General features: G+C 36.0%; 1 protein-coding gene across 5 annotated transcripts in view; it reads left to right on the top strand.

Annotated features, from left to right (window-relative positions):
* Positions 1–8,869, top strand: part of LOC144972493 (dipeptidyl peptidase 3-like) — a 39,873-nt gene extending 31,004 nt beyond the window's left edge. For 4 of the 5 annotated variants that reach the window (XM_078913788.1, XM_078913797.1, XM_078913778.1 and 1 more), the window contains exons 15-19: positions 550–674; positions 2,516–2,636; positions 3,118–3,297; positions 4,480–4,645; positions 6,502–7,682. In XM_078913788.1, coding sequence (XP_078769914.1) covers positions 550–674; positions 2,516–2,636; positions 3,118–3,297; positions 4,480–4,645; positions 6,502–6,632 — 723 coding nt within the window. In that variant the 3' untranslated portion in view covers positions 6,633–7,682. Of the gene's footprint in view, positions 1–549; positions 675–2,515; positions 2,637–3,117; positions 3,298–4,479; positions 4,646–6,501; positions 7,683–7,752 lie in introns of those variants that run through there. The other variant, XR_013645371.1, reaches the window with a different exon arrangement.
* Positions 8,870–9,139: the final 270 nt, after the last annotated feature.

Consider the following 9,139-nt stretch of genomic DNA (forward strand, 5'->3'; position numbering starts at 1 on the left):
TATGTTTTGAAATCAATTAACCAGTTAATTGCCAAACTCTGAGAAAATCGTATTTAAAAATTTGGCCAGAAAACTCATTCCCCAAGTATGTCTCAAATCTGGGACTTTGCAAAGTCCCAGGTTTGATAGTTTTTGCCAAGATGGGTCATTTAAATCGATTGATACTTGAAGGATGATTTTTCTGGCCAAATTTTCAACTATGAGTTTTCCCAGAGCATTGACAGTTAACTGGTTAATGGACTGTTGGGGAGAGTTATTTTTTTTTTATTTGCTCTCTATAATCCAGAATTTGATAGGTGATTTTTGATCAGAACTTTTAATTTTATAGCAAGAAAGTATCTTTAATCCCAATGTTGAACTCAACCACGTGTCAAATTTAGGAGACAGCAATCCACTGCACATCAGCTTTTAGACCAGTAAAGTACACAATGCTATTGGTTGAATGGGGATAATCAGATATTCGGGTTTACACATTATCCCACTGTCCAGCGCAAGGTGTTTGAGCGTAGAGAAAGGATTATATTGTCATTTTAAATTTCTCATCTACAGATCAGCAGCTGGTACAAACCAGGCGAGACTTGGGACAGCAAATTTTCCACAATTTCAGCCACCTATGAGGAGTGCAGAGCTGAATGTGTTGGGATCTATCTGTGCCTTCTGACTGATGTCTTAGCGTAAGTTTTTATTTTATTTTCATTTCATACAGATGATGTATTATATATATGAAGGGTGCATTTTTTTTCCGTTTTGAGAACTCAAAAACAAACTTTGAACACTCATTGATCTATTGTTGTTCTCAACATTTTTTCCTCATTCATTGATGTTAAAGAACAATTATTTCACAATAGAATTAAGGTATTTAGTTTTTTTCCTTCATTTTCAAGCTTTGACATTGAAATTTTTCCATCGATGGTTGTGCGCGAGCGAGCCTGCGATCTCCAAGAAGTGGGTGAGAGAGGTCTCTAGAAATATGACTTGGGTTTGAAACGAATATTTATGTATTCGTGGATAGCTCACACGGTAGAGCCACGCTCTCACCTGCCAGGCGGAGTTGTCGTACCAATAAGGTCGCAGGTTCAAACCCCACCACTGCCGCGAAAAAATTTTTATTCTCTATTGTCTTCTGGCACTTTTCTACTCACTTCATATCTTGTTGTTACCAACATAAGTACCTGCTCCACTCACTTTTCTGAATTAAAAATTCACCCCATATACCGGAGCATACTCAATGTCTCAATCGTTTCTATGTTATATGTTTGTGTTGAGAATATTGGCTATTAAGCTTAACTGCTGGTCAAAAATAACTTCGCAATGGTTGTGCGCGAGCGAGCCTGCGATCTCCAAGAAGTGGGTGAGAGAGGTCTCTAGAAATATGACTTGGGTTTGAAACGAATATTTTTTATGTATTCGTGGATAGCTCACACTGTAGAGCCACGCTCTCACCTGCCAGGCGGAGTTGTCGTACCAATAAGGTCGCAGGTTCAAACCCCACCACCGCCGCGAAAAAATTTTTATTCTCTATTGTCTTCTGGCACTTTTCTGCTCACTTCATATCTTGTTGTTACCAACATAAGTGCCTGCTCCACTCACTTTTCTGAATTAAATAGGTTCTGTTGATTGGTCACAGGGGAAATAACTCAATAAAAATGACATTCCTGGTTTTTCCATTGTAATAAACTGACATTCCCCGTTTTTCCATGACATGATTTTTTCAAACAAGAATATCAGCTGACTCTCCATGTTATTTCATTTGTTTTATTAATGAGAAGCTAGTGTGTTACATAATCTCTCCACTGACACCAATATCTTAAAATTACAAAAAAATTGACATTCCCTGTTTTTCCCTTGCGCCCTTCATATCCCTCTCTCTCTCTCTCTCTCTCTCTCTCTCTCTCTCTCTCTCTCTCTCTCTCTCTCTCTCTCTCTCTCTCTCTCTCTCTCTCTCTCTCTCTCTCTTCCCCCCCCCACTCTCTCTCTCTCTCTTCCCCCCCCCACTCTCTCTCTTTCTCTCCCACTCTCTCTCTTTCTCTCCCTTCCCCCCCCCCACTCTCTCTCTTTCTCTCCCACTCTCTCTCTTTCTCTCCCTCTCTCTCTTTCTCTCCCTCTCTCCCCCCCCCCCCCACTCTCTCTCTTTCTCTCCCACTCTCTCTTTCTCTCCCCCTCTCTTTCTCTCCCTCTCTCTCTTTCTTTCTCTCTCTCTTTCTATCTCTCTCTTTCTCTCTCTCTCGCTTTCTCTCTCTCTCTCTCTCTCTCTCTCTCTCTCTCTCTCTCTCTCTCTCTCTGCCTCTGTCTGACTTAGATCAATCTGGGTACAGTAGATTTTTTTCTGATCCCCATGTCTACCCACTGTGAGTGGGTAGCTGGGTCTGTTAGATCTTGTGATAAGTACTTAGCGATAGACCAGCTTCCTATCCAATCGCTATTGTCCGTTTCATGCTATATATAGAAACTGGGATAAACTCCGGCTCCACGGGTCTAGTGGTTCTGAACGACTACTTTTACTTTACTTCACCAGAATATTTGGACACACAGATGATGATGCTGATGACATCATCTACGTCAACTGGTTGAACATGGTCCGGGCTGGAATTTTGGCCCTGGAGTTCTACTCCCCCGATACAGGCTCTTGGAGACAGGTAAGCCTTGTCATGTTCATTCAACGAGCCTGTGAAAGAATGTATTAAAAAGTATGTCTCTCACTATTGAAAAGGCCTGTGTAATGTTGCTTTTTACAAATATAATAGTAACCCTAGAGCGGTCTGGATTATTTTGTTTTGTTTCTTTTTTTATTTTGTTTTATAGGGGTTTTTTTTGTTTTATGGGGTTTTTTGTGCGTTTTATTTTTTTATTTGGGGAAGGGGGGGGGGGGGCTTTACTTTCTGGAATAATGAAAGATTATTAGACTATATTTAAAATGAGATAATTCTAGTTTTGTTTCAGTGTGGCTTTTAATATTTACATACCAGAAACTGTAAATGCCTCAATCCATATTTTTGATTCTCTCTTGGTCACATTATTTAAGTCTGTTTAAGAAAAGTTTTTTTAATCGTTATTTACTTTTTGGGGGGGGGGGGTTGGGTTTTTTTCACCATAACAGCTTTATCTTATATTTTTCAGGCCCACATGAATGCCAGATTTGTCATCCTCCGTGTCTTGTTAGAGGCTGGAAAGGACCTTGTGCGCATTGAGAAGTTTGTTGGAGAAGACCAAAAACCTGATCTTCGGGTTGTGTTGGACAGGGCGAAGATCAGCACAGTTGGTAAACCAGCTATTCACAATTTCTTGAAAAAACTTCAGGTAAAATTCCATTTTTTCATAACTTTGTTTACATTTATCGGATGATAATAGTGAAAAATAAAATAAAATTCCTTTTATTCATCCCTCAGAGGAAATTGTTCTTTAGGTTGTTTTCCAAGGGAAGACTGGAACAATTGAGGCATCAGCTGCAGTGCAGTGCTGTGCCACAATGCATTGGGGATTTGAACACAGTATCTTTTGGATAGGAAGCAAAGACCTTAATGTGCCATGCTCCCCCACAATCTTTTGCTTTACTATTCCATTTTTATTAGGGAATAGAATACAATTGTTTACTTTTTTCATAAGTGGTTACTGACTTGCCATCCAGCTGTATGGAATATAATTCATTTTATTTGTCAGGGATAATGCTTATTCGAATCATGATACACGTACACATACACATCAGAAAAGAGTTGGATTACTATTGTTGATTGACGAGACACATAAGTCATTATGTCTTTGTCAAGTGATGTGTAATAACCATTATGCTTATTTGATCATGGAACACATACATATCAAAAGAGTTAGATTACGATTGTTGATTTTCTCAACGCATGACACATACAAGCTGTTCATATTTCCTGGCATTATCGTTTAATTGATTCGACCTTGTGGACGAGAATACTTGCAAACTCAAGCTACGCCCACAGCCTACTGACAAATAAACTCGCAAAACGGATTGGGTAGCTACAAAGTTCCTAAATATAAATTTTGCTTAATTCACTTTATTTGAAATACATTTTGGAAAGGTTTATTACTTCCTTTCATAACATCCACTATGAAGAAAAAGAGCGAAAATTGATTCAGTTTGCAGTTTTGTAACATTCTGATCATCTGGGTAGGATTTGTCTATTTTCAAAAAGTTGATTTTATACGACTTCAATCTAAAAGCACTCTTACTGTAAGTTGTGATCACTAAAAAGAGCAGAAGTAAAACATCTACCCCCTCCCTTTCTGTTCAGAAAGGTATTAACTCAATCTGTCAAGCACCTGACTCGTATCAAAATGAACTTGCAACAGTCTTCACTGTCCATCTAATAATGATTGGGTCACCAGATAATGCTTGACCTGGAGTACAGCATTGTACAGAGACAACTTCATATTCAGAGAACTAGATTTTCTTCGTCTTCATGGCCTTTAAGAGTTGCTAATGGTTCTTTCTTATTAATCCAAAATTCTTAGGTATACAAATCAACTGCTAATGTTGATGCTGGCAGGAAGATGTATGAATTCTATTCAGACGTCAACGACAATACTCATCCCCATTTCCTTCACCTGCGAGGCATTGTCCTTGATCGTAAACAGCAAAGGAAGTTATTTGTGCAGCCCAACACTTACTTCGAAGATGGTAAGTTCAAGAAGATATTTCTGGGTGGGGTTTCTGACCTCCCATAGTGGGCAGGGAGTACATACTGTGTCTTCTATCCCCCTATGTCTGTTTTCCAACAAGCTTTCTGTCTTTGTCTTGGAATTAGATTATTTGGTTTTGTCCGGCCCTGGCTGGGATGGAAACAGTCAAATGTATATTTAGTTTTGGGAGATGATATTTTTTACCTTGTAAATCATCTCTCTGTTATGCACTGTATTATGTTTTATGTATTATATATGATTTGTAAACATTTGAGTGTATTCCTCTTGGTGGGGACCTGTGCTTGTGTCTGGATGAGACTTTCAGTGATCTCAAACTAAGTACACTGATAGTGTGCTCTTGGAATCTACATCTGTTCCCTATTTGAACCAATTCCTCTTTGTCTGCCTTATTCTTGGATGCTTTAATTGTAATTCTAGAACTTTTTACTATCCCATTTTCTTCCTTTTTACTGGCGCTGATATGACCTTAATGTGTTGCAAGCACCATAAAGCCTTCAAAAACAAAACAGAACCAGTAAATTTTCAGTCAATTAACTGAAATGAGTCAATTTGTCAAATTCAAATATTTTTAAAAGGAAAGAAAAAAAGAATTCATGAATTGTAGTCGAATGACCGTTAAGTAATTAGAAATTTTCACAGCGTTACGCATAGCTCATGGGCCATTAATATTAACGATGGATATATTGCCAAGGCTAAGCGACGCTTTTTATAACTGCCGTGTCTGAACACATCCCAGAGTATTTTCACACAGCCTTCATGAAATTATTTTTTCACTTTCCAAACCTCTGATGATCCCAATGGTAGCCAATTTTAACTGAGCCGCTGAGTGATAAATTTCACTGTTCATCTAAGCCAAAATTGACCACATTTACATGGTGGAAAATAAAAGTATGAAAAGTAGAATGCGAATGCCGGAAGTGCGTTATGTAGATACCTTCAAATCGAAAGTTATATGATTGCTACAAGCACATCTTGATGTGCCTCAAGTTGTAAACAAACTGGTACCGTTTCTTCACTGATTGAGTACCTAATTATAAGGAGAAATTGTAAGTAGCCTTATTAATTCCTGTGCAAATTAGTTTTCTGCCATTGTTTTGCTTAAACGAGCTTGCTGTTTACTATTTATTTCGATTCTTTGGATTTTTCCACTACGAAGAGTTTCAGTCAATTTTTATAGAGCTCATTTACAGGTCTAGTTAGTGTACCTCTGTGCCAAATTCAGTGCATTTCATTGTTAAAATGCACAATTGAACAGCTCAGCTGCCGGAGCATAGTAATTTCCACTGTCAAGTAAACATTACAAAGCAAGGATAAGAGTTCGTTCTATAAACATATCAATAGGTCTTTCTCTAACCGCCTAAACAGTTTTGACAAAAACTCTTCAGGAGGGACAAACAGCATTGCACATGTTCTTGATCCAAAACAATATCCATCATTTATTGTCAATATTATTGTTAAAGAATGACTCCATCAATGCGTATTAATGCTTTATGCTTTTAAGGAAAACTTATACATAAGATCCTGATACCAAGATAGTTTTGACGCCAATGAGGAGGGTGTGCTGTTTTATCCGAACCAGAGGCAAGCTGTGCTCTTTGATCCTGTCCTGTGTTATTATTGTTTTTGGATTAACCTTTGTTCCTTTTTAAATTGAATGTCTGCATCAACCACTGTCTATGCCTGTACAAAGTAATATCACACATCATTTCTCTCTTGCTCCTTCTCAAAAACAGAACAAGAGGGTACTATTCTGTTTTTAGTTTTAGCATTTTGTATAAAGTGAACGTTTTTCATGAGATAATTTAATGTAATTTTTGTTTTGTCCCATCGCAGATGATGTGGTTTTAAAGTCTTACAAAACTACAACTGCCAGTGTCATTGAGTCCTTCCAGGATCGATTCCCTCTCAATGATTGCGAAGCTACGATCCAGACTCTTTGGGAATATGAGAGACCTTTCTTTTAACGATAATCATGAGCATCATTCTCAGTGGATCTTCTGGTTTCTAGTTTTTCTTGGAGCTCAATTTTGAATGACTACAAACCTTAGAAAAGGAGCAGACATGCAAGACAGCTTAAACCAACTTAGTCTTGATATAATTACGTTCAATTAAATTAATTTCAGAGAATGTTAAACATTGCTAGTTTTTCAGGCGGAGTTTTGTTGGGTTTTTTTTTTTGGGGGGGGGGATAGGGATAATAATATGATAATAAAAAGTATAGACCAAGACTAGTGTTATGAATTCAAAATGAAATCTTATGTTATTCATACTAGTTTAAAGGAATAGCGGTCATTTAACTTGTCTGAAACTTGAGTTCAGTTTTAAATGATTATCTTTTTTTTTTCAACGCCATCCCTTCTGATGAAAGAAAAGACAAGCAAAAATCGTTAAAGATCTGTTTTAGTTTGAGTTTTGTAATGTCCACCTTTTAAAGAAAAAAATATGTTTATTCACAGACAATGATTTTGCATTACATAGCCCTTTATAGCTTTCAAATAAAATGAGAGTATTGCTCATCCATCGTTCTGTGTATTGTTATTCAGATAAATATTTAAATAACTTAATCGTGCAAGAAATCAAGGCAATATAAGATATGTATGATTTTTTTTCTATTCAATGTAACCAGGCCATTTGTTTTCCTTCTCTCTCTCTTCTGTCTTACTCTCTTTACTATTGTTTTACTTGTTGAATCATTATTACTCAGTTTGTTATGGCACAATATTGTGATTAACTCATCATTTTACATTTACATTATGCTGTCTACTTGAATAATTTATTTTTTTCACATACTCGTATATGAGCTAACAGATTAAAGCTTTAACATTTTGGTCGGGTATGGCCGCCGAGGTATATGGCTTTTAAAAATATTTTACACATTGTGCCAATCGATTTTAAGTGTTGTTTACTTATAAAAGAATTCCGATTTCAGCTTCCTTGTCTACAAATTTCCTTGATTTATTTTATTAATATTCTGATCATCGCTAATCAAGAAGAGTGACTGTGATTCTGCCGCTGTTTTTTAAAAACACAGTACATGCAATGTGATTATAATACAATACTGCCGTTTCTTTAATAAAACGGCAGTATTGTATTATAATCACATTTCATTTCAATAGAGTATGTACTCAATAAACGTTGGTGTGAGTGTTGGAGGAAGGGGGCAGCTAATTTAAAATCTGGAGGTTTCCTTTAATAACAAATTTTATCCATATTGAAATGAGCACAAAAGCTACAGACAATTGAGACAAGCTGTCATTTATTTCAAGTGTCTGTAGCACAGAATAGCCTTTTTTTTGTCCTTAGGAAGCAGGTATACTTAAAATTAGAAGTCCTTTTTGAAATGTTTTGCATTTTTACTTCAAGGTCACTTCCGGATGGTTATGGACCATGCCAATTACTTGATTTTTGGTAAACGAAGAGCTGTCAGATAAGATCCAACCACACCATTTGATGGTTTGATTAAAAGTATCAATAAAGATAGTATTTTTTTTTTAATTAAGAGCCTTTCCGGTTGGCATCCTTTATATGGTTTCATTTCATCTCAAAAACAAAATGCGTTTTTTTATCAATTGTATAATCCAGACCAGGTAATAATCTTGTTTGTTTTGGATTTTTTTTTCTTTCCTCCCTTATCTTTATTATTGAGACCATTGGTTTTTTTTTAATAGGGCTTCTACATCTACCTATGTAAAACCAGAGACTCATTCCTGATTTATCGCAATCTATACAGTTTTCACTGTACAGCAATACCATTTTTATTATCACTATTGGATGGATATTTTATTTCTAATTGATTAAAGCTAGAGGACAACCCTTGTTGTTCAACTTATAATTTATGACGAATAGTAAAAGATTTCATTCCCCCTATATATAAGATTTTATTTTTTTTGTTTTGTTTTGGTTTTTTTCATTTTTGTTTTCTTTTTCTTTCTTTTTCTTTCCTTTTCTTTCTTTTTTTAAAAATTATTTTCCTTTTTAAAAACAAATCATTTTCTAATTGTAATAGATTTAGGTAGAGGGATTATAGTTCTATTTCAAGAGTTTGTGATTTATTTTTGTTTAATTCATAGGTCATAACATTTAAAAATATTTACTGGAATCTCCTGTTGCCATAGTTGTGATGTTTTGTTTTTTTTTTCAAAATTTCAAATACGAGTTGTAGAACCACACAAATCATAATAATAAAAATTTTTTTTTTAAATATGCATCGTTTTGTTATTTTGTTTGAATTATATCCCCCAAACAGAATGAATTCACATTCACTCCGATTTTTACTCAAAATCGGAACTTTACCCTTCCCATCTGTGTTCTAATCATACAATGTAAGTAGTGAGAACCGAAATTGAGGGCTGGGAAGTGTAAATCCACTCTGATTTGGATTTAAACAGGAGCTTGATGGGGCTTTTGGTAGTCTCTTTTTGCCTTCCCATGTCTATTGTCACTTTGTGTAGTTGGGCTGAATTTATACGGC

The sequence above is a fragment of the Berghia stephanieae genome, chromosome 1 (genome assembly GCF_034508935.2).
Source record: "Berghia stephanieae isolate SIO BIC M18660-M18661 chromosome 1, UCSD_Bste_1.3, whole genome shotgun sequence".
NCBI classification, from domain to species: domain Eukaryota; kingdom Metazoa; phylum Mollusca; class Gastropoda; order Nudibranchia; family Aeolidiidae; genus Berghia; species Berghia stephanieae.